This window comes from Populus nigra, chromosome 4 (assembly GCF_951802175.1).
Source record: "Populus nigra chromosome 4, ddPopNigr1.1, whole genome shotgun sequence".
Taxonomy (NCBI): domain Eukaryota; kingdom Viridiplantae; phylum Streptophyta; class Magnoliopsida; order Malpighiales; family Salicaceae; genus Populus; species Populus nigra.
In genome coordinates, this window is record NC_084855.1 from 20,067,616 (window position 1) to 20,094,762 (window position 27,147).

At 33.4% G+C, this 27,147-nt stretch overlaps 2 protein-coding genes across 2 annotated transcripts; both read right to left on the reverse strand.

The window, feature by feature from the left end:
• Window positions 1-4,795: 4,795 nt before the first annotated feature.
• LOC133692021 (zinc finger protein CONSTANS-LIKE 9-like) lies at window positions 4,796-15,877 on the reverse strand. Its single transcript, XM_062112677.1, has 5 exons — window positions 15,631-15,877; window positions 14,088-14,831; window positions 13,117-13,344; window positions 11,924-12,228; window positions 4,796-5,571 (listed from the first exon to the last, which is right to left on the reverse strand). Exons 2-5 carry the CDS (start codon window positions 14,673-14,675, stop codon window positions 5,442-5,444), a joined length of 1,251 nt encoding a protein of 416 aa, XP_061968661.1. The 5' UTR covers window positions 14,676-14,831; window positions 15,631-15,877; the 3' UTR covers window positions 4,796-5,441.
• Window positions 15,878-21,231: 5,354 nt separating this feature from the next.
• Window positions 21,232-24,759, reverse strand: LOC133691628 (pentatricopeptide repeat-containing protein At3g26630, chloroplastic). Its single transcript, XM_062112215.1, has 2 exons — window positions 23,006-24,759; window positions 21,232-21,638 (listed from the first exon to the last, which is right to left on the reverse strand). The coding sequence occupies exon 1, from the start codon at window positions 24,531-24,533 to the stop codon at window positions 23,058-23,060; it is 1,476 nt and encodes a 491-aa protein (XP_061968199.1). The 5' UTR covers window positions 24,534-24,759; the 3' UTR covers window positions 21,232-21,638; window positions 23,006-23,057.
• Window positions 24,760-27,147: the final 2,388 nt, after the last annotated feature.

Here is a 27,147-nt window from a genome sequence, read left to right on the forward strand (position 1 = left end):
TTTTGCTGGGTTGGACCTGGTTCAATGTATTTTTAGCTTTGAACCGGACCCAGTCTGGCCGGAACAATGGAGAATGTCTCCACTGTTCACATGAACAGTGTAGCTATGTAGCTATGCTCTACTGTTCATGGGTTTCTCAGCACAAGAAGCAGCAAATAGTTGTTTCTTGTAAACCTGTGGCACAACCACATTTGATGGTGGGCCCTACCAATAAGAAATTGCTTTTCTTGCATTACCAAACAATAATAATTGTGGTTGCTGTGAACCTCACCCATAACCACAATACCAAACGGCATCTTAATTACGTTGTGGCTGTAGCAAGCGTGTGTGAATTATTCACGCATGCTTGCAGGTAGAAGACAACCAGGTCACTGGTTTAGGCCAGTGACCCAGCTAGGCCTGCTGGGTCCAGCTCAACCACAATACCAAACGACATCTTAATTACGTGGTGGCTGTAGCAAGCGTGCGTGAATTATTCACGCATGCTTGCGGGTAGAAGACAACCAGGTCACTGGTTTAGGCCAGTGACTTAGCTAGGCATGCTGGGTCCAGCTCAGCCATATGGGCCTAGCCTGAAGAAAGAAAAGGGAAATTTTTCTACTGAATTTTGCTTAGTATTGATTTGTATTTTTATACCGTAAAGATATAAATCTAGTATTAAAATACCCAGTTTTCATCAAAACATTGAAAAATTTTAAAAAAATATTTTTGTTTTCAAGCATACGGCTCAGTATCTCAAAGAAAAAAAATCATATCATATTTTCATACAACAAAAATTCAAAAATATGCATTAGCATGCATTTTGGCTTTAATAACCAGTTTATTAAAGTCACAAGAACTTGGCCAATATTTCAAAAATTTCAAAAAAATTATTTGTTTTCTTTTAGTATCTGGGGTTACGACCTTATACGTAAAACATATTCCAGATATTAAATTCTTTTGTTGACGTTAGAACGGTTAGGCTTTACCCGATAAAATAAGGATCTTTTTACCGAGGAGGACTTTTTTTAAACCATAAACGGACCAACAACTAAAAAACACGACAAGACCTTAGATTTTATCAGACAATAAAACAATGCAGCTTGCCTTAGGTAGGGTGTATTTTGGGTGCTAATACCTTCCATTTACGCAATCAGTCCTCGTATCCGATCTTTGAGACCAGTTAGGGTTTCTAGTGACCAAAATATTAGGTGGTGACTCCCACTTTATTTTTCCACAAATAAAAGATAAGAATTTCTTGTCTCCCTATTTTTTCTAATTTTTCTAGGATACCAGCATTCTAGGATTTGAGAGTGGAATTTTTTTCACTGCGACGCTGCACACGTGCGACACCCCTCGAAACTTTATCTCTTTCTTCAGCCATTGTATATCAATTTCTCATAATTCACACACAAATCTAAACAACAATGTCTTTCAACTCATATCACAAATTCAATAAAGAATACAAATGACCACGACAATTAGTAAGGGAAAACTTGTTCCAATCCAAATCCAAGTCAAAGAAAATAATTTGTTTCAGTCCACAATCCTTGATATTTGTAATCTCAAATCAACCATATACAAAGCCCCAAATCAATTTTGAAACCTTGACTATGATACCAAGATGATATGCCTAAGCTTCCTAACCCGAACAAACTAGTAATTTGATATGAAGATGAAGAAACGTAGGTTTGGTTATATAATTTTTTTTCTTATAGTATTTAGGCTGGAAATTATATAATTTGTAATGGAAATGAGGGATAAAGTCTGAATGAAACTCTTTGATAAGTTAAAGACGTCACAAAAGAATTCCTATCAAGATAAAGACGTCATACTCTTTGTAATTAAAAGTGATAAGTCTGAATTGTTCTTCAACCAATCCTTGAAATGGAGAACTAGGAAGAAAATTCTCTAAATAAGAAGTTGAAAAGTTTTATATCATCTAAAAAGTGCCTAATATTTGGTCTGAAATATCATTATATATTTGGAACAACCTTTTAAGTCTATGAAATACCAAAATGATATAATTGAGACCCAAATAAATAACTTTGTTAAAAAAAACTAGAAAAATAATAAGTAATAAACATTTTTTACTTGTAGAATACATACAGACACAAAAAATAAAACAACAATAACTTTTCATACAAAAATCCAATGCATGCATGGTTGGGCAAAATGAAAAGATGGCATTCTGAACTTGAAAATCATATAGAATACGCTTATTTTCCAATGCAATAAAATGTGAAAATTCAAGCTCAAATTTATCCACAGACTAACTGGTAAACCTCAAACTCTCCAAAACTCTCAAATCATAACAGAAACCTTATTTGAAAACAAAACAAATATATTTAAACTATTTTCATTCATTTTACAAGCTTTCAAATTTATTGAAGCTTCAATCGCGCTAATCTAACTTGTTAAGGTATTTTGTAGTTATTTTACCTGAAATCTCGTCATTGGATCATCTAAGTGCCCATACGCATTAGAATCAACCTCTTCCATGTTAGAATCATGATGCATATCACTCTCATCATCATCATTTCAATTCTCATATCGATCAAGATCCTCCTAGAGCTACTAAAATTGCCTTATCATTTCATCCATTTTAAGGGCATGAATGTCTTTATGAAATTCTTAAACATGATATCCATGAATAGCCATGGTTGTAAATCTTAAGCTTTGATACCAACTTGATATTGGGATGATACATATAGAGTAGAAACAATATACTTACACAAATGATAGTTATGCTCACCAATTTAAGTTACAAAACCAAAGAGATATAAATGCAAACAACTCATCACTCTAAAGATACAAATTCACTCACCACTTTAGAGATACAAAGTTAAGGGATAAAATTTCACCACTTAAAATGATATATATAACCGAATAGGGCGTCAAAAGGTCAAGTCAAAGAGTTTTTCAATTCAATTTCTTCAAAAAATATTTAATACAGGTTTGAATGATCATTATATACTTGGAATAACTCTTCAAATTTAGAGATAAACCAAAATGACATAATTAAGACCAAAGTAAATTAATTTTTATAAAAAATAGATAAATAATAACTAACACACGTTTTTTACTTATTAAAAACCCAGACACATAAAAAGTTTCAAAACTAAAATAGCCATAACTTAGTATATAGAATTCTAATGCATACATGGTTGGATAATCTGAAAATATCACATTTCAAAATTTAATATAACATAAGATAAACTTGTTTTATCATTTAATGAAGAGAGAAGAATTCAGGCTTAAAGTTAGCTCACAGGTAAGACTATTAGAGGACTCTGGTGACAATAAATAACATTAAAAACTTTATTTATTTGTATTGTTAATATCTAAATTTTAAGTAATAGAATATTAATAGAACTATTAGAGGACTCTCATGTCAAATCACTAGGCTTCCTAGCAATTTGTATTTTTTGAGATTTCGTCTACAATCTGTTGTATTTTTAGAGATTTGGTCTCCAATCTGTTATTGGTCTCAGGCCATAACTTAGTAGACAGGGTGATGTATTTAGGTGAAGGCTTATTAGTAGTATAGTTCAATATTTTCCCTTCTTTTCCTTTTATTTTAACATGTTATATGTTAATTCAGTTTTGGAGACTGAATTAGAGAATTGTATAAGAACTAGAAAATAGCGTGGAGGGATAAAATAAAAGGAAAGATTGGCCGGCATGTGTAATGCACGCCCCCAACATAAGTCACTCCCAATTACTTGGACGACACATATGACCCCCCCTGAACTTCAACAGTGGCCTTCTATGATGTTATTGGATTTTTTTTAATGATGTGGTTTGTGTGCTGATCAAGAGCTTCAATGTATATCGGTGTTTTATTCTCTCTTTCTTTCGTTGAAATTTGTGCCTTTTTCTTTGTTTGGATGGCTTTGTTTGGGTCTCCTTCCGTTTGGGTCTAGTTCCAAATAGAAAGGTTGTCTTTTGAAGATAGCTAAGCTGTTTGTTTGGTTCAGACACAAACAGAAGAGCTGTCCAGCACAAACAACGCTCTCTTTTTTTCTTTTTTTTTGGTAGCCCATCACCATCAAGTTTAAAACATAGGAGGTAAGGCAATTGCCGCAAACACAGGAGGCAAAAAGGTAATGTTGACTTAGTTGAGCTATCATGACACCATCACCCTTCCAAGAAGGTGGCAAGTTTAGATAGCCTAGTCTTAAATATTTGGACCCTTGGAGAAGGTGATTGGTTTAGATAGCTTTAAATATTTGGACGATAATCAACAACAATATGTGAGATTATAAATTTTTGCATAAAAAGCTAAAAAGCCTGGACTCGGAGAAGTGAAAAAAAGTTGGAAGATAAAATGAAATTACACCAGAAAATGCAATGCACACTCGGCTATTCATAAAGAAGAAATAGGACGATATCGTTTCTTCTTGAGAAAATGAACTAGCAATACAATCATGCAGTCCCCTAAAGAACTCTACCTGCAAAATAAATCCTGTGGACATTGCCCTGCAAAGCTCTACTCTTGCAGGTTTATTCCTCATGATTCAGTTAAAAGGACGGGAGCAAGATTCAATAGTGTAGATAGTGATGCCCATTTATGCGAATAAGCATAAACGTGCAGGGGTTTATTTAGCAACGAAGTTAATATATGTAAGGAATGCCAAAGTGAATGAAGGATCTTCCCTTACCCTATGGCATTATCAGCCAAAGTAGTCGGTACATGGTCAAAGTATACTCTTCTACAATCAACAGTAAAGTAACAAGTAAATAATTAATACATTGAGAACATTAACAAATAATTAGAAAAATATCTAGAATTATAGAACTGGACAGCACCCTCTTAAAAATACAGCATATATAATCAATCCGGTCATATTTACAAACCCACAACTCTAGTTTTCTCCTACCCTACAACTGGTTCAGGCCAGACATCATATCCTCTCAACTAAAAGTATAAATCCTGTGATATATACATGTCAAATGGAGAGAAAGAAAGAATAAAAGAAAAATTACAACGGCAAGATCTTTGGCCAACCTGGCAACTGACCTGAGCAGGAGCTTAGAGGATTAATAGTCAGCATTATGAGCATTGAGCATTTTTATGGTCGGACAAATATGTATATTTTCCCTGGAGTAAAAAATGAAACAGATGAAGCTGCTCAGGGAAGTGGAAAGGAAATGAAAACTTCCAGTGTCAAGGCAAGGCAATCAGGCAATCTTGATGGATGATGTCAGAAACCATCTTTCGTTTCTGTTTATCAGAACTTTTTGGTGAAGCATCAGAAACCAGCTCCTTTACTTCCATACTCCACCTTTTCTCCCCACAAATACCTGGACCCCAATGATACCATCGTATAGCCTGTCATTGCACAAGGAAAATAATGTATCAACATCTGTTGTTTAGGAAATAATATCAAGTCTCTCCAAACTGAAGATCGGTTTCTTTCCTTTTATTCTTCCAAAAAACATGGTTTACAAATGCACACTCAGAAACTTCTTGTTTGGCTCAGTGGGTCATAATCATAAGCATCACCAGCTTTGACAAAACGACCCTTCACACGCCTTCTTACATCTGCCCTTGCTTTGCGAGACGCATACCTCACTTTCTTTTCAAACCTATGACAGAATTAGCCAAGCCGTTAAACATAGGACTGCCATAAAGTGCAGAACAAAATGCAGAGGATTCTGAAAATCCACAAAAGTTTCAAATAAAGTACAACCATAAAAACCAGAGTTCAGAGTCTAGGTGAGCAAAATATTTGTGAAAATCACTAAAGAAAAAGGTTACTTGGGTATACAGTATGGTATGTTCTCTTGAATTCTCCTCAAACCAGGTCAGCTAAAAGAAAGAACTTATATATGCAGTCATTTATCTTCACATGTGAACTACAAAAACAAACACAAGAAAAGGATAATTTATACACTCAAATGCATGCGTTGTGCTATTTCTTGTGAATTGTATGATATCTTAAGACTGTATTGCTGCACTATATGGACATATTACATGATGATAAAATACAAGAAGAGAAAAATAATATTGCACACAATATACATGTACAACTAAGTGAGAAAATCAACCAAATAATTTTTTGTACTAAAAATAAACAAGAGCAGTAGATGTTCACTTGGTGTTTGTAAGCAAACCAGTGAAATAACTAAAATCAATCGAGAAGATGAGGATTTAAGTTATTGATCAACGATCAAGTCTTATTCAAAACATGAGTCTTTTGCAGTTAACATTGGTGAATGTTGCAGTATAATTAGAGTTATAACACTTACAACTGTCAAGAGGTGGTGCACGAATAGGAATTGCACTAGGATTCAGGTTCTAAAATACTTTTTTTCCATTACAAATTATAAAAGAACTAGGATTTATAGTTTATGTAAAACTCGATCTCTATAACATTATAAATAGGTCGTCTAGTACCTGGAAACAGGAGTCAGCCCAATATATATGATTTCTTTACAAGCTTTCTGAAATTTATTGATTTCATTGATTTCTTTTATTTATCGCAATTTAGAACTTTCTTTTATCTTTATTGCTTTACTTTTTACTTGGTTTGTAGATTTCTTGGCATTACACACCTTCATCTCTTAACCTATTAAACCAAGTTAAGAATTCCATTTTGTTTGATTTGCGAGATTGTCACCTGCCTCAGCTCGGGATTAAATTTCTAAATGTAGCTTTTCGTCATTGAAAAAAAAGAACAAATAACTAGCATATTGTTCGAAGAATTCATCAATTGATTAACACCCTCATTGGGACCCATTTGTTAAAATAATAACATATTGGTAATCATGCCAAAAAAAACATGGTAAAAATCATGATTATATTAACTGACAATCAATCAGTCCATCCAATTGATAAAGGTCATTTCCCTGACACGAGGAGTCTGAAAACAACTCACAAACATATAGGCCAATGGAGTAGCCTCCATCAAACGTGTCACAGGATGGTTCTTCATCATCTAAGTCACCCCATCAACAAAGAATTGCACCTGGACATAACCATAATGTCTTAACGATGCCACACTTCCCAACATTATTACCTCTACCAATTAGTGGTGGATATGTTAGTGTTTTTATACCTCCTACAAAACCTTATGATGGTAAGATCAAATGCTCACAACTGACTGGGCTCTTTCTAAAGGTAAGTCTTTTTATCATAACTTAAATCTATCTAATGATGATTTAAAAGTTATCTAGTTAAAAATGGAAAATACAATTGTCATAACTTACCACAATAATATTGCTATAGTCAACAAGACCATGCAAGTTGTGGCCAATCAGCTCAATTAAATCTAGAACAAGCTCAAATAGAGTCGATTAGGCACTCCTTTTGACTAGTTTCCGATAAGGCAAGTCCTATGATATACTTCGATAACAAGTATCTAATAGAAATGTTTGGAAGTTCTTAGCCACGTCCTATGTATCACATGACCACACAATAAACAACACAACAAGCTTAGCCCAAGTTAGACACAATCGGCCACGAGGTACCACCTGCACCGCAATTGTATAGGCAGTCTCAAGCTAATTACAAGGCTCACCCACCTTATCTACAACCATCTCAACTAGTACTTTTGCAGTTTAGTGCTCCATAGACTGCCTTTAAACTAGGCAATCTCGATCTTTAGATGCCTCAAGGACCTGTTGTCAACCAGCAAGCAACGAGAAAAATTGATAGGGTTGAATTAACCCAACACTTAAGGAAAATAAGGCTTAATGTTGGACTTATAGCCAGATGCAAAATAATCATTCATATCCTGAAGTGATTGGCATATTAAATCCAATTCTCAAAGAATGAAGATAGCTAACTTCAAATAGTTTTCTAAGGAGAACTACCAGTCAAGAAGGAAACACATCACCAAGTTTATTGTAATTGTGATGACAGTGTTGCTAATGCCTTTTTGAAACTAAGTTTATTTGGTTCATCAGTGACCAAGACTGTCTTTCACAGGTTTTCCACACTGCCACCCAACTCCATCAATAGCTAGGAAGAAATGGAGGCTCATTTTCATAAGCATTTTTATAGAACCAAAAGTAACATTGGCTAACTTGGATAATCCAAGACCAAGGGGGAGTTTATAAAAAACCATGTCCTTCGTTTCAGGATTCTAAATATAAAGTACCCTATAACCATAATAGAACAAAAGTGCAAAAAGTTAATTATGGAAAGGATGCAATGAAGCATACGAAAACGATTTGTAGAGACCAAGTACTAAAATATTTACACCCTTATAGATGATGTTGTTCGATTAAAAAAAAATGTTGTCAACCAAGCAAAAAAGAAGACACTTAGAGAAATGTACCTAGTTGGCTACTTAAATGAGGTCGCAATGACACATTCAAGCTTTGAGGAAGAGTTTGAAGAAATTTAGTAGAAACAAATATTGGTCACAGAATTCAAAGATGAAAAATCATTTGAGATTGTTGCAGTAAAAAGGCCGAAAAAGACTAACAAACCTACTAGTAAAGAAACAAAAGTAACCATAAAATAAAATAAAAATACTCATTTGACATCAAGAGGGCCCAAGAGATATTCAACTAATTGATGGAGGAAAAATCAAACTTCTGAGCAATCACACAATCTCCGTTATTGAGCAAACAAAGGGGAAAATAAACTGTAAGTGGCATGACTCATGAGTAAATTATACTAACAGTTGTGTCATCTTTACGAATCATATCGACAAGGCATTAAAAGTTGGTAGCATTCACTTTTTGAAAAAGAAAATGAATCGAGGCGAGTCCCCGGTGCCTTTTATTTTTCCAAGCAAGGCAATTTAACTAGGCGTTGCATATAAGCAAGAGGTGTATCGATCATATTAAAGCCAAAGAATTGACAAATTAAGAGAGAACCAACTTGGGCAAGTACTTATTGTCAGTGTTGTCAAGAGGTGCTCCAAGCAAGACAAGGTGAGACCCCAATGCCTTTTATTTTTCCAAGCAAGGCAATTTAACAAGGCATTGCATAGGCGCTCGCTTGGAATGCAAGCACCAGGTACTAAAGCAAGCACTCGTTGAAATTTTTATTTTTTTTTCTATTTTGTTAATTAATGTGTTTTGACATATTTGCCCGTATTCTTTCTATCCACCACCACCACCAAAAATAATTTAAGGGTATAGTTGTAAAAGTAAAGAGTACGGTTTAAAAAGAAAAAAGAATCATCAAAATGGAGCTGCAAGCACATTTAAAGAGAGCATTGTGGGTCAGTGGCAGCCAAGGTTTTTCAAAAATGAAAAACATTGAAGAATCAGGTACATCTTTATTAAGAAGTATAGGAGGAGCATCAAATTCTAGTTCTGGATATGAAGTGGGATCAAGTTCTAATTCTAAAGAAGTGCCTTATGATTTAAGTGATGATTCAGATGATAATCTTGAAATGGAGGATATGGGAGACTTGAGTGAAGGAGATGAAAGTGCAAATGATGATGTTGTGCTGGAAGATTGATGATGATGATGATGATGATGATGATATTTAAGTTTAACTATTTTAATCTACTTGCTCTTTTAAATTGCCTTATTTTGTTTTTAAAGGTGAATAGTATAACTTTTTAATGACTGTTGAAATATTTTAAGTTTCCCATTGATTTTCTAGTCTTAGTTTTTAAAATATATATTTGTGATTTATATATTATACTATTATGCATAAATTTTATTTGAATTTACAACTTAGTGCCTTGTTTTATCCAGGTGTGCGCTTGAAGTTTTAGACATTTGACAGACTTGACGCCTTAGGGTGCCTTTCACTTTTGACAACACTGCTCACTGCAACAAGGAATGCCATGGATTTGTCACTTCTTACCATGGCTAGGAAGGCTTCCACATAGCATCAAAAAAAGAAGCTATGGAATTGAGTATTCATCAACCTCTCTCCAATACAGATCAATCGAGGGTCCAGGGTTGTCTGTGTATCACTAAACTCGTGGAATAGGTTACAGCCCATAATTGCACCCACCATGAAAGGATGTTGCTCGCTCTTGCCTTGGCATTCCTCTAAGGCCTTGTAAATTTGGCTAAGGACAAAAGGCCCTAAATCATGGTGCAACCTTCTACTAAGGCAACAATATCTTCAAGATGCCTTTGAAGGCTTCTTGGACCTGGAGTAGATTAGTAATCTACATACCTAGTATAGCAAGAAAGCAACATGCTCACACTGAATTGCAAGGTTCCTTTCTTTCTTCTCTTGTTTTAAACAAGCATCATACACAAGAGTAGCAACTAATTGGTCTTCAAATTGACTAGTTAGCACTTGTTAAAAGACACATAATTCTTCACCCTCTATCCAGAGGTCTCTTATCATGGAAAATCAAAGAGGATTACAGTCTACATCCCATACCTAAAGTTGAAGACGTTACCAAACTTCGACCAAAAAGAGTACACAACCAACATCACTTTGTTTTGTTTGATGGTGATCCTATAAAATTGAATGGCATTGAGAATCCTTTGACATTTCCACTTATCACCAAGGTGTTGTTCAATTCAGTTATAGTCAATTGGTATAGTCAAGTTTCCACTTATCACCAAGGTGATGTTCAATTTAGTTAAAGTCAATTGATATGATCAGAAGAGGCTATGTTAGGCCATGTTGCAATTTATTTCTTCCAAACATCAAGGATGACATGATCATCTTGAAATTTTTCTCTTTTGATGTCTGATGGAAAGAGAAGCCCTTTCAAAACCAATTTCTTTTTGGTAGCCCTTTGCATTCCCCAATCATACCCTCTAGGGATGCAAAGGGCCTTACTAGATTTTGAAGGACAATTTCTTTTTGGTAAGGCCCTTTGCATTCACCATGTTGCAATTAACATTGGGGATGCAGTGACATTTTGAAAACAAGTAATTAGAGAAGGTTTTAAAGGAGAAGTGTTGTTGGCCATGACTTTTTGAAGAAGAAAACTTAGGTTTTGGGGAAACTTTAGTTTTTGTAGAAAAATAGTAATGATTTTGGGAAGAATATGAAGAGCTGAATATAAATTGATAGAGAATTAGAACGACAATTCTTATAGCTCTTAAAGTATCACACGAAGGCAAAACAACGCTTCATTTTGAAATTGCTTACTTGATTGACATGTTAGAAAGTGAAACATAATCAATATTTTAAAGTAGTGCTTCATTTGCCACATCAGTGATGGTCATTTATCAATCAATTTAAAGAGGCATGTCGACATTACTTCATTTTTTCTAAATAAAAGTAATACAGGAGCATTGCTTATATAAAAAATAAACAACCACGTGTTGTTTGATCAAGAGCAGTAGTTGTTCACTTTGTGTTTTTGAGCAAACCAAAGAAGATAGGATTTAAGTTACTGAACGACGAACAAGTCCTATTCATTACAAGAGTCTTTAGCAGTTGACTAGCAAATGTTGTAGTATAATTAGAGTTGTAATACATAAAACTTCTAGGAGAAGACGCACAAATAAAATGTATAAATTGTGTGCTAGGATTCAAGATGTAAAATCCTTAATTATCATAGACAGTTTGTATAGGACTAGGATTTATAGTTTATGAGAAACTCAATTTCTTTATAAAATTTCTGCAAGTTCTCACTTTTTTTTTACTTAATGTAATTTACAGTTTTCCTCTATATCTTTCTTTTATCTTTATTGCTTTACTTTTTACTTGATTTATAGATTTCTTGGCATTGTGCACCTTCACCTCTTAACCTGTTAAACTCAGTTAAGAATTTCAAACTTCGTTTGATTTGCAAGGTTGTTACTTGTCTCTGCTCAAGTTTAAGTTTCTAAGTGTAGTTTCTCCTTGTTGAAAGGAATGAACAAATAACGGGCACCATATTGAATGAACAATCCATCAATTGATGGACTATAACATGATAAGATTTTTTGAAAAATAAAATAAGGAAATAAGTATGAAATATATGCAAGTCTCATTTTGGGAATCACAAAAAAACTCCAAGTGAACCTACCAAATAGATTTTCATATTATTAGATTGATAGCATACTTACTTGCGTGTCTTTTTCTTTTCCATGTAACGCTTTACCGCATCACTTCGGTTAGCTGAAGGTAAAGGACTCTCAGGGCATGGGGGACACCATGAAGGCTCTCCCATGAGAAGCATTGAAGATGCTCCACAGTCTTGATAATCTCCAGCATTACTCTCTCCAGTAAGGCCAGAAAATGATAGGCTGGAATGGCCTTGCCTTGCCGTAAAACAAAGGATTGGTTCAGTCTTAGTACTAATCATAGAACCAGGAGATGGTGCGTTGCTGCATGTTGGCTGTATTGTGTTGACCAGTCCAACTGATGACCCCTGGAGAAATCAACATTTAACTATGAATGAAATAAATAAAAAATGTCTAATGCTAAAAGTGTTTATAAAAGACAAGTGACCATAGGCAGGTAGATTTAAAATTGTAGTAGCCATGCACATTATCATGCAATCGAAGGTAGGTAGAAAATGCCTCGGAGACAAAGAGAACATGTATGAGAATTGGGAATCAGGACCAACTGCTAGGTAGGTACAGTACCATGAGGGTCAATTAATCCTGAAATGCATGCACTGATTTATTGTTCAACAAAATTCGTTGTTGACAACTAAAATGATGCCATACAAGTTGATGGCAGTTTTTAACCCCATGGCAGAGCATTTTCCTACTTCCATTCCAAAATCAACTAGCCAATGTTGTTTGATAATTACTTCAATCTGGTTCCAAGATCAGTAAAATCAGGAATTAAGATTGTTTCAGCTTAACGATGAACATTTCTTCTGCAGCACATGTGAACACATTGCCCTTATCAGAACATTTACTTCCCTTTTCCCTTTAGGCAAGAATCCATAAAACACAAGGTGAGATATAGTGAGAAATCAATTCATGAAATATATATCAACAATAAAAGTATTCTTTTCAATCACGTCAGAGGGAAGTATTTAAACTATATAAATCCCCCATCCCCACCCAAAAAGAAGGGAAAAAAAAACCTATAAATGGAAAGGAAATTGACCGAAGAGAACTGCTGCAACTTAAAACTGTTCAATATTATCTTTTTCCAGTGACTAATTTGACATATTAAAAAATTAAACAAAAAAGACATGGTAACCCCGAAGTATACATTTATTTTCAATTGTTACAACAAGGAATAAACAAATCAAAAGACAAAGATACATGCACAGAAAAAGATAAAAATATAAGAAGAGAACCTCAGCTGCAACTGCACCCTGACAATTGGAATCAACAATGGGCATGTCCTTTGTCCCAAATAAGCTATCAATGCCACCATTCTCAAAAAGCTCTTCTGAATTATTGAGGGTAACACCAAATAGTTCTTCATAGTTTTCAAGATTCAAATCCATTTCAGCCATATTGAAGTCCTCATAAAGATCAGCATCTTCATAGCGTGCAGGACACTTAGTCCCAGGACAGTATAACTGCAGATGGATAGAGTGAAATTTGCAAAAGGTCCTTAAGAAACAGAAAATAAAAATTTCACATATCCAAAAAGCAAAGGTAACAACTCTCTCTCTCTATCTCTATGATCACGCATGTGTGTTTATTTCAGTTTGCTAACTTGAAAAGATGAAATGAAGTTAGGCTTTGACTGACTATGAGCTTAGATGGATGTAAGAAAGCTCAAAGACCAGACATTCCAAGTGCATCATTACCATGCATGTAGAAGGCAAACACTATCACAAAATTAGTTCTGAGGTTAAAAGAACCTTTGAATGATCGAGAATACTACAACAATATAACCTGTTAAAATTTCTAAACAGAAAAATCATATCATTAAAAAGAGGGATGAGATTCCCAACTACATACATTTTCTCAGAAAGAATAGGCTTTATTTAGCAATTTAAATTTTAAAAGCCAGACTGTCAAAGGTTAAGCATACTGCATAGACAAAAGATTGGACACGATAACAACGATTTTCTTATGAGGAAGTTTAAATTTATAACATTCTTCATACCCAGAAATCTAAAATGTGAAAACGATTAAAGGGGACCTAAAATGTGAAGATGACTGAGAAAAGTAATTTTACTTTCCTGCAAGCCAAAATTTAGATCACCATGTTGCTTATTAGATTGTTCATGCAACCAAATGACAGACACCTACATCCCTACAGAATAATTTAATTACACCTACAAGACGGTAAATATATAGAAGTACCACATACCTTTGGCAAAGATGAATTTGGAGATCTGGTTGGCTGGTCTAAATTGTTTGGCACAGAGCTTGATTCAGGTACTGAAGAAGCCTCATGCCAAACACCTGATTTAGCTATTTCACACCTGTCATTAACCCCAGCAATTCCAGATGCACTATGGCAAATAGTATTCTCTGTCGGACCCCAGGTGTTTTTGGTGCTATTTTCAGCAATGCTCATTAAACCCAACTCCTGCTCACAAGTAGATCCACCCCCAGAAGGGAAGTCTAAAATGAATGGCCATTTTGAAGAAAGCTCAGAAACTGATGGACAGCCAAAGTAACAATTGATCGTTTGCCTTTTACGTGTGGAAGCTGATGTTGAGGAGCCATAGCCCATCCAATCACAATTCTGACAAAGAGAGATTCTTTCTTCCACGTGTCTAACTAATGCAGGTTGTGAATTGCATCTTTCACATAAGAGGGTCCGTGAGTGACGCTTGGACAAGGCATTAGCAGAATGAACAATTTGATCGCATGATAAGCATAAGCATGCAGCATCTGACCGGCAATAAACCATGGACCTTTGCTCCCCACAAAAATCACAAATATAACCCATGATTCAACTCACTATTGACTCAAACCAAACTTCACCAATACTGAAACCTCTAACTGCACTAATTTGCAGCTAAAAGAAGCTACCTTCTTTAGTACACCACAGTTCCACAAACGGATTTTACAGTTTTCGGATTTTAAAACAACCTTCAAGCATTACCTAATATGAAAAAATGTTATTATTTATGCTAACAAAGATGAATTACAAGAAATCAGATGAGAGGTATGCATTTCAATGAGATAACTGGATTGTCACTCTACAATCAAGACTAGATGGGCAAGCTTCATTTATTTTAGATAATAATTTCTACACAATATGAAAGTGAAAAACAAGAGAGAAAAGGCCAGTTCTAGAACAAATTAAGCTTCACAAACAACCAAAAGAGGGGGCGGAAAAAGACAACTGCAAATGTTTAACTCCATTAAACAAACAGAAAGAGCATGATCTATCCAGGGAAATCAAAGGCTTTGATTATGAACACTGCATGAAGCAATGCAAGTTAAGAAAAAATAAAGAAAACAGAAATCTTTGATGAAAATTAACTACTTTTCCAAGCCCTGACCTTTTCTTTCAAAGAAAAAAAAAACTGTGTGAAAAACAGAACCAAATCCAGTAAAGCAACAAAGCATACCTTTTCGTGTCAGAACTGTTTACTACTTTAAAAAAGAAAATCAACTGATTCCACTTGATGTTTTGCATGGAAACAGGAATTAAATCCAATAATGGAATTCAACCCAAAAATACACAAAAAAATTAAAAATCAGCCAGCATCCAAAAATAGTAAGTACCAAAACACAGAATCAAATAACCTGGTGATAAAAATGGAAAGGAATTGGTAATAAACAAGCTCACAAACAAAAAATCCATTTCTTACCTTCTCAACAAACAAACAGAATTAACGATGGAAAAGATCCAGAAAAGCAACCGGATAAGAGAGTAAAGAAAACAGAATTATTACCCGAATGAACAAGAAGATCGGTCAAAGAGCTGTAATTCATGCAACAAAAATATTGAAAATATTTACAAAGCTGAAGAAACCCTACAAAGATAAGAGCCCTCTTAAAGCCCACTCTCTACTTATATATACATTTATTCTTGAGGAAGGAATAAAAAAACCCAAAAGAACAAAGCAAAGCTTATAGAAGTGGTGGTGCAAGAAAGAAACGATGGGGGAGGGAGAGGGTGGGTGGGTGGGTGCGTGGGTTATGATCGCCCATGTGTGTGCTTCGCTATAAAAAAAAAATTGCAAAAGAGGAGAGATACATCAGCGTACGAAAAAGGATCCAAGTTGTGGGTGGGGAATAGTAAAAGTGGGACCCTTCCTTCCTTCCTTCTTCTTTTTCTTTGGTCCCATCCTATAAAATATATTGCCTTTTCCATTGACTACTCTTTTACATCCTATAAAATATATTGCCTTTTCCAATAACTACTCTTTTACAGGCTCCTTGCTATTTGGTCACGGGATAGCAGTGCAAGTTCACGGAGGAGGAGGAGGAGGTGGAGGAGGTGGAGGAGGATTCCTAATTCCGCGTCGCGCTCTTGGAAGCGTCCTAACCTTTTTGTTTGCTTTTATTTTCACCAAAACAAAAACCATTTTTTTATGTGTTTTCATCCCACGAGGTTAACATGATTATAAACCTCTATTAAATAAAATATATAGTATATAAAAACAAAAGTCTTTTTATATACATTATATAAATTATTACAAATATATTATTTGTATATATTAATTAGGGTACGAAAGTTCACCAATTATAGCAGGTTTTCAAAACACATACACACCATAAAAATAATAAATTTAAAATATTTTTGAGATTTTTAATGATCTCGTTAGACAGATTTATTGGTTTCTTAAAACATATACACGTAGAGAAAATGATAAATTTAAATTTTTTTAAGAGTTCCAGGAATTTTATTAAACAAATCTAAAGTTGTTTAAGGTTTATGCGAGAGGATTACCTAAAGATCTGAACTTTTTTCGGCTTTGAATATATACTTCAAAGCTGAATTGTCGCAAACCACAAGTCGTTCAATTGTCCGGCCTCTAACAGTAATCCAAATGAACTACTAGTGAGAAATCTCCTCAGCCTTTTTAAGACAGAGAGATTTATATACCTTAGAGTACTAACTATTTTCTTTTATGTTTTAGGTATTTCAACACTGTACTTTACTCACCTTTATCACCATCCACAAGGAATAAGAGGCATAATATTTTATTTATAGAGAAACCTGAAAACCCTATAAATAGCAAAGTATCAATTTGTCCCTTAAATAATATCAATTTGTTTATGTTTAACAACCGATACTTTGACATCAATTCAAAATATTAATTATATGTGTTTGACTACTAATTGGATTGATGAAGGTTATAACTTGAATAAAAGAATTCTAAACTTTTATCAAGTTTCTAATCATTAAAATGAAACAATTGGTCAAGCGATTGAAAGTTGTTTGTTGGAATAGGGAATTGATAACATTTTAACAGTTACAATAGATAATGCAAGTTCAAATAATTTAACAATAAAATATCTGAAGAGAGTAACAAATGGTTAGGCAATTAATATAATGTCAAATGATTTCATGCATGTTAGATGTTATGCATATATTGTTAATCTTATTGTATGTGCAGGATTGAAAGATATTGATGATTTAGTGGTTAAGATTCATAGTGAAGTAAGGTTTGTTAGATCTTTCTCTTTCTAGACAACTTGTTTTTAACCAATATGCGGAAAAGTTGAAAATTGAAAGTAAAAAATCTTTTTGCTTGGATGTTGTAACTAGATGGAACTCTACGTATATGATGTTAGATGCTACTGCTAAATTTGATGTGGTTTTTATGAGGTTAGAAGAAATCGATCCTAGATATTTTAGATACTTTGAGGTTGATTCAAATGGAAAACAAAAAAACTTAGGTCCTCATGTTTTTGAAGATTGGGAAAAGGCTAGATCTTTTGTGAAGTTCTTAAAACTATTTTATATGGTTACATTGAAATTTTTTGGCTTGTTGTATATGACATCTAATTTTTTCTTCCATGAATTAATTTCTATGCACACAAGCATATCTCAACTTTGTGGGAAGTGCAGATGTTTATGTAAGTAAAATGACCAAGAATATGATGACAAAATATAAAAAATATTGGGGGGATTAAGATACACAACTATTTGTTATAAATGGTTGTTGTGTTAGATCCACCTTTTAAATTGACGTATGTGAGATTTTGTTTTGGGAGATTGTATGATGTTGAAGAGACTGAAAACTTTACAATGAAAGTTAAAGATACTTTGCTAAGGTTGTTTGAGTATTATATGAATGTTGATGAGGATGTTGAGGTTATTTATAATGTTTGAACCAGTATAAATAAAGATGTTAATGTTGATTTAATGGTGATAGATGATATGCTAGATGACTTAACTTCTCAATTCAAAAAACATTTAGAGGAAGAAGGTAGTGCATAAAAAAAAATAAGGTTAAGAGGTATTTAAGTGATGATTGTGAGAATCTTAATGATTTTAAATTAGATATTCTAGGTTGGTAGAAATGTAATGCTACAAAATACAAGATTCTTTTGAAGGTGGCACAACACTTGTTAGCTATCTCAACATATTAGATCTATTTCAAAACTCTTTATCCCCATTAACAGTGCAAACACTTGTTTATTGTCAAAATTGATTGTGTTTAGCACAAATTACAATCAACATTAGAACATTTATAGATTATATTGAAAATTCCGAGATAATTAAGTCAGGTAACTTTTCTTACAAATTTAAATCTAGTTATTTTATAATTTATTTACATATGTTTAATCTAACATTTTTAATTTATGATTTTGTAGAATTTGGTGAAAATTTGAAAATCTAAACTAATTGTAAGTAGTATTCATGATGTTGGTGTGATGCTGAAATATAATTGTTTGGGTAATTGATTTACTTTATCTTGTTAATTCCCTTTAAAATTTTGCATTGTTAATTTTTTTAATAGTTGAACTCTAATATATTACTAATTTGCTAATGTTTCTTTATAGTATTATCCTTGCTAAAAATTTTTGTTGTTGCTATTACTAAAATTTTTTCTTTAAACTATGCTGGATGTTTATGATAATTTATTGTTGGCTGCAAATGTATCCACTCGCTAATGTTAACTTTTCTAGTGTAAACACCTTTTTTTATTTGATGTGTCCAAATTTAATCATGCATCATTGATTTGGATTTTGCACATTAAAAATAGCAGCATATAAAGCATTTCAAATTCATTGTAGCTGATATATATTTAAGGATTATGCCCAAACTAAAATCTTATGACAAACTAAACCTAACAAGAAAAATTTAAAGTCCAATTTAATGTAAGCCTAACAAATTAAACCTAACAAGAAAATTTTAAACAGTTTGATTAAAAAGCCTACAAATTAAACCCATTAAAAAAATTTTAAAGCCCAATTTAATATAAGCCCATTTAAAAAAATTCTAAAAAAGCCCATATCTGACAGGATTAGGTTTCCCGATTTTATGTTAAAAAACCAAACTTCACTGAACCAAACCGGTTCAGTTTGAATCGGATTCCGGTCCGGTTCGCTCTATATTTTTCAAAATCAATCTAATTTAGTCCGGTTGGTTTTTTTTGTCCAAGCTGAACTGAACCGTGAATAGCCCTAATTTAGGTAATTAAACTTTTTATTTGACCAAATTAACTTTTCAAAATTATAATTTAACCCCTAAACTTTAATTTCCTTAAATTAAAGTCCTAATTGAACTAAAAAATTAATTTTTCTTATAATTAAGCCTTCAATAAATTCTATGCAACCCTAAAAAATTTCAAAAAAAATGTTGGGTGTAACAATTCTTCAAACTTGAATATTTTGATACATCACAACTAATCTTTGATAATTTTTTGGCATTCTTTATGTTCTTCCCATAGATATATATTCTCCAATTTTTCCATTATTTTGTACTTTTTTCTGATTTTTTTGTTTTTTTATATATAGGATCCTAAAAATGTGTAACAATAAAAACAAAGACTAACAAGTGAAAAATTAAAGATTGATAGATATATAAAGTCTAATTATAGATCATTGCTCTAATGTAATTGATGAGAACATGATGGACAAGAACCCTAACCCACGATCAAGATAGAAATGCTAAAATCATGTTGATAGAAAACTTGACCTAATGATTCTTGAATCAAGGAACTAAAGTTATTAGATGAGAATGAACACCATAAATACAGTTAATTCTTTGATAAGTTCTTAAGAGTTCAATGAAGAACTAAGAGTATGAATGTAAGTAAAGACAATTGGCTCGTGTTGAACGCTATAAAAATAGTTAATCTTTAATAAGTTTTGAAGAGTTCAATAAAGAACCAAGTAAACAAAGACAATTGGCTCAGGCTACGCTACATGTTAGGCTAAAAAAATTTGAATGTAAAAAAGGAATGTTCAAGTTGTAGGGAACTCTTTGATAGTGTCATAAAACTCGTCCTAGTAGGTCAACCATGAAACCTCTCAACCCGACTTGCTACCTAGCCCGAGTTTCAAATTAAATTGTGTAGAAGTTGCTTTGACATGATCTAGACAACTTGACGAGTGGTTTGACTTAAAAAATAATTCAAGATGTGTGTGTATATATATATATATATAATGATATTTTGGATCAACCCAGGTCAACCCAGGTTTACCTTTCAAACCCGCGACTTGAGTCATGGATTTCACTAGATTTAATAACTTTATTGTTTATTTAATCATATGATAACAAGATAGATGTTTGCAAAATCAAACACTAACCTAATATCAAAAAAACTCTTTGATAGTGTCATAAAACTCGTCCTAGTAGGTCAACCATGAAACCTCTCAACCCGACTTGCTACCTAGCCCGAGTTTCAAATTAAATTGTGTAGAAGTTGCTTTGACATGATCTAGACAACTTGACGAGTGGTTTGACTTAAAAAATAATTCAAGATGTGTGTGTATATATATATATATAATGATATTTTGGATCAACCCGGGTCAACCCAGGTTTACCTTTCAAACCCGCGACTTGAGTCATGGATTTCACTAGATTTAATAACTTTATTGTTTATTTAATCATATGATAACAAGATAGATGTTTGCAAAATCAAACACTAACCTAATGTCAAAGTATTTTTTTGATACCACAATAACCTCATAAAAAAATTTAAAGCAAATCATGAAACTCAATTTTCAATCAACCCAATAAAAATGAAATTGAAAAACAATCAATGAAAAAAACTAAAGAACAAAAAAAAAAAACTTGAGTTAACAAGTCTAATTCCCGACCTGAGTCATGAACTTCACTAAATTTAATAACTTTACTTTTTTAAAATTATTTTTTTATTTAATAATACAATAACAAAAACAAATATTCACAAAATTGAGCACTAAACCAATACCAGGATGTTTTTAGAAACTATGATAATCCTCACAAAACAAAAATAAAAAAATCATAAATTTTAATTTTCAATCAATAAATAAAATTGGAAAAAAAACAACTAAACGACCAAAAAAAAGTTACTTTTTTAATAAATAGTATTTTGTGAGTATGTGAAAAATGAATTAACTTCTATTTCAGTTTTTATTAATAATTAATTAATATTTTCTATAAAAATAAACTGTTTTTAGGTTCATTTACACAGGCATATACATCTAAAGAATAGTTTGGCAGTTTAATGACTGTTAGACATTATATATGATTAAATATCCGCACAAACACCGATGTATATCTCCATTTGAAAAGAGAGGAGCGGAGCACCATTCAAGGGTCAGCAGATGAGCACTCCGTAACACATCGATCCGTATCTCTAATGCTGGATAACACGGACGACTTGATCGTGGTGACTGTCAAAAACCAAACCTATTCTGATACTTCCGGTGATTTGAGGCTCGGGAAGGCTCCAGAATCCAGATTGTTTAGCAAAGAGGTTGTAGAATTTAGACACTGTAATACAGAAGATTATCCCTAACACCAAAAACAAAAGCAAAAGATTATCCCTAACACCACAAACAAAAGCAAACCATTACTTTTGTATCATTGACATCAAGAAACCGGAGATTTGAGGCACAAGTGCAAAATCGTTTCAGAAAAAGGAAAATACAAGGGATATTAGCAGATTTTATATCATTGACATCAAGAAAAATGTATTGAGAACAGAGCAGAGCCATCACTGAACAAATAGTGCCACAGAAGTCCAACAATATAAGTTCTATGCCCAGTAGTTCAGAATTGGATAACATTTCCATGCTTTCTGAGGTGATAAAGCTCTGTTTCAACATGCAACAGAATGAAAACTAGAGAAATTAATATTATGACTCCCTGCTAAGCAATTAATCAAGCAAGCAAATCTGTTACTTGAGCTCACAAGATGACTAAAGAGATGAAATTTTAGACACTTGCAATAAACAGGTTCCATTGGCGAACTGCTTAGCCACTTGTGCACTGACGGGTTCTTTTGGGTGATAGAGACATCATTTGGAACAAGGGCAAAAAATGCTAGGAAAAAGCCAAAAAAACAAGGTCAAGCAATGCATAATTAAACTGAGCATAACATGACTAAACTGAAAGATAGGAACAATCCTAATCTATGATAATATGGAAAAGAAACGGAATAAGCCAAATGGAAAATTCGGAATTATCATATGAATAGATTCCAGGTTAAAACTGTCTTCTCATCATAGTACATAAAATTGAAAGAATTCGAACCCAAACTTAATGTTAACATCAGAGACTTGTGCTGCTACTCCAAACATCACAAGTGAGAAGCTTGTAGCTCAACATGCAAAAAGGCAAAACTATCCTGCATGCAATCTGTTTATTTAACAAAAGCATTACACAATCATTAATTCTGTAATACAATAGAAGATTTAACAGGTTTAAAGGTTTAATGGACATGGAGCAATTTCTTTTAAACTAACAATACCAAAGCCATCGTTTCAAATATCTAATATTGAAAAGCAAATATAATAATGGTTAATTTGTATCCAACTAATCAGTGTGTCATACCTGTACCATCAGTATATTCATTCGAACTCAAATATCCTTTAAATACAATAATAGTGCACATATTGTCGAAAAAAACAATGATACATTAATATACAGCCAAAATAGCAATGGCATCCATCTCTAGAAACACCCTTGCCGAGAGAAGCCCCCCCACCACCTTCCCCAAAAACATGCTGGACAGGCTTTCAAAAAATAGAAAAAAAATATTTTCCTAGCTATTCTACTTGCAAAGTTCCAGAAACAGGTGTTTATGTTTTGGAGGCTAAATCTTTGCCAGGTGCAAGAGACAAAATGTAAATGCCACAACAAATTTGTATGGAACTCACATTTTCTGTAGCATTGAAAAACAATAACATGGTCAAAACCCAGCCATTGAAGTCAACCGACATCCCATTTGAAGCCCTGAAGCTGATACTGGGACAAATGTTCTGTTCGTGTTTCCCAGTACTGCAATTCTTCGCCTTGGTGCTCCAAAGAATTTTCTGTATCATCAATATCATCGATTAACCTTGACTTAATCCATGCTGCTGCTACATCGTCACTCAGCTCCCTTGGCATGCCCTTCACTAATTCGTCCAGTGCATTCAACAAGTTGGCACGACTATATAGTTCAATCATACAAGTATAATGTTCTACAACAGGAGTTATCCCATAGTGTTCTCTCATATATTTGAAGTACATATCACCCTCTCTTACTTTGTCAGTCTGTAAACAAGCGCATATGACACCTACAAAAGTGATTGCATCTGGCCGTACATTTGCCTCCTCCATCTTTGTAAAAAGAGAAAGGGCCTCCTCCCCATATCCATGCACCCCCAAGCTAGTTATCATAGCATTCCATGTAGCTAAACTTTTTATTTGCATCTCGCGAAATACTTGCCTGGCATCATCCAAACTGCCACATTTGCTATACATGTCAATAAGAGCAGTCCCAAGGAAAGCCCCAAGGTCGAACCCGTTCTTGAGTGCATAATCATGAATCCATCTACCCAATTTAAGACTTCCCAACTCGGAGCACGCCTTTAACAAATTAACCAGAGTAAACTCATTGGGCTTCACATTAGCAAGCAACATTCTCCAAAACAATTCAAACGCCTCATGAGGTCGTTGGTTCCTCACATACGCATTAATCATTGCCGTCCAGGAAACGACATTGCGTGTTGGCATTTGATCAAAAGCCCGTCGAGCAGCATCCAGATCTCCACAAACAACAAGTCCTGCAATAAAAGTGGTCCACGAAACCACATTTCGAACACGCATTTTGTCAAACACCTTGCGTCCATAGCCCTCATCCCCGCAGCTGAAATAAAGATCCATCAAAGTGTTGTACAAAAACATGTCCTTTGAAAACCCAGTTTTAATAGCAAGGCCATGGACCTCTTTCCCTTTTCTGATGGAACCGGAGGCCAAACACGCCTTAACAACGAAAGGGAAAGTGAACTTATCGGGAGGAAAGCCACGGCGAATCATGAGGTTATAGAGAAGGAGAGCTTTCATAGAATATCCATGAATAGTGTACGTCCTAATCATGAAATTCCAAGTAAAAGTATGGGGTTCTTGAACTTGATGGAAAAGTAAAGCAGCATAATCCAATCTCCCATAAGAAGAACAGAGGTGGATCAATTTCCTAACAAGTAATTGATTAGCAGAGAGGGCATTGCGGATGATCTTACCATGGACAAGTTTGAGATGATTGAAACTGGTGCAGTTTTGGAGTAAAAGGAGAGCTTCAGCAGAACCAAACTTAGGCCAACATGTAGAACTAGTGTGATAGTGAGAGTTCAAGAATGGGCTTCTTCTTCTGCTGGATATAATAAGAGCATCAGGTAGAGTAGACGAAAGGCATGCGACCATTATTCTTTTCACCGCTGGTTTGGTTGTTGGACGCTTCACCGCTCTGCTAGCTGCGTATTGACTGCAGTTTGTTTATTCTGCTAATGTTGTAGTGGAATAATATTATTGTCTGGCGATAATCCTCGGCCTCACAGATCGCACGGAAATTATCGCATGATTTTGGATAGTGTATTGAGGATTGAGCGAGGCCGTGTCAGCTTTTCCGTTTATTCTAATGTTTATTCTAACGCTAACTTCCTTGGAATGGGATATAAAGAGCTTAGGCAAAAAATTCCAAACTAGTTGGCCTAATTAAAATATTAGGTGTTGAGATATCCCTACAAGTTTAATAACATGGATTGTAAATATTTAAATACAAATAGTATAATGTTTGATTCATTTAAGCTTTCTCCTCAACCCATGTAATAAGCTTTAAGTTAATAACTTTCATGTTGGTTGACTTTAGGGCATTAGATGTTAAAACACCCTTTCCTTTCAGGCTTAATTACTTAGGTTAAAGAAGTTACAAAACCAACTACTATATATATTGCTTAGGAATGAAATATTATATATATAATCTTTCATTCCTTTAGTTGCTATTTTTGACAAAAGAACACAAATAATGTAATGATTCAATTTGCAACTCACAAACATGTGTCAAAGTATGTGTGTAAAAATGATGATTATAAATACTTGATAAATAAATATATGAGCATAATTAAGTGATAACAATATGAGAGTTTTTAAAGTTGACTAATTCAAAAAGAAGTGTATGATAAAATCCTGTTATGAATTTTGCAAATAACCATTGTAAAATATTTATTACAATACGTCTCAAGAGTCACCTTAAGAGTAGAGTTCCTTCTTACTCTATCATCCTCACAGTAACAATTATGTCAAATGATTTTAATAACATAAAAAAGAAAGCTTTTTTTTTTCCCTAACTATTTCAACTATTATCTCCTTCAACTAAAATGAGATATTGTCCTCAATGTTTAAAGTAAAAAAAGTAGAGTATAGAAGATATTACCTGAAATAGCAATTACTAAAAAACCTGAAACAACAATTACTGAAAAACCTTAAACACACTTAAACAAATATAATAAACAATGAAATAGAAAATAATATGTTATGGATAAAACCAAAAGACATAAATATTTACATACTAAAGCTCAAATTCAATCTATGTTTTTTACAACTTTTCATGATTGACTAGCCTGTTTGATTCATAGATGCATCATTTTAGGGATGAAAGTTTGTAGTTGGTCAATCAATTGTTCAACAATTGTAGTAGAAATTATGATTCGTTGTGCTAAAGATGTAATAAACCTTTTTTCCACAACATGGTCAATAAAAGACAACAAATTATTATAAAAAACTATTAACATTTAACAAACCTATAGGTTTTTGGTGAATGTTCAGTTGGGTCTAGAAGAAAATATCAAATATCTCTTCTAATGTGCCCAAACCATCTAATAAGGAAATAAAAGCATCATAATGTTCAAGCATTGTACCTATTCATTCAGACATTGTCAAGACTTTTAGTTCCTTTCTAGTTGTTTTTCAAGTGATATTCTCTTTGGATAAAGCTTTTGAGATGATACCTAAAACTTGACTACTCATAAAAATATAATTGTTGACACATTCCCCACTAACCCATGATTATCTTTTTCATGCACTAAATGAATCTTTCTCTCAGCTAGTACCTGACCAAGATGATTTGTTGATTATAAAAACTCCAAATACTGGATCCACCAAAAACATAAATATTTTATATTTTATGAGCTAAAGATCCTTCCATTTCTATACTCTTTTATACTCTTTAAATATATAAGTTGAATAAAAATGAAGGGAAAGGTGAAAAGATTTTATAGATATAAAAAAGGAAATGCAATCATATCACCTATATGGATAGACTAATTGGAGGGTTTTTTTATTTTATTTGTGTTAGAACATGTATATGTACAAGTAATTGTGATTGTGACTCACATCTTTCCTAGGTTTTATCTTCAAAAATGGCTTAAACACTCTCTATAGGTCAGGATAGGCTTCCTATACAGTTTTTTTAAAAAACTAACAAACAAGGTCTTTTTTAGTCAGATTCTCAAGACTATGTCTAGCATATTCTTTATGAAAATAGGGTCGTAAATCATGAATTTCACGATGAACATCTTTGTTGTTATAGAATTAAGGCAATAATAACACATAAGAGGGTGAATTAGGTGTTCCACTAATTATGTCAAATAATGTAAATAATCACACTAAGCACATATAACACAATAACCAACAATATAATTAAAGTGTTTAATGTAAATAGATAATGAAAGAGAGATTGTAAACTTAGTTTTAAACATGGTTCGGCAAGACTACATCTATACCTTAAGTACCAACCTTACTTGAGTATTGTACTCTTTTACTCATCTAAGTGAAAGATACAATGTCCTTGATGAATTCATACCAAACAATTACACCACTTGAAGATGTCATCTCTTTAAGATTTTTTCTTTGATGACAATACATCACAAATACCAAGAGTTTACCTAGAATCTCAAGTGTTTACAATTATGATTTGTTTACAACAAGATACACTCTCTCAAAAAGTAGATTATACAGTTGAAAATAATCTTTATAGTTC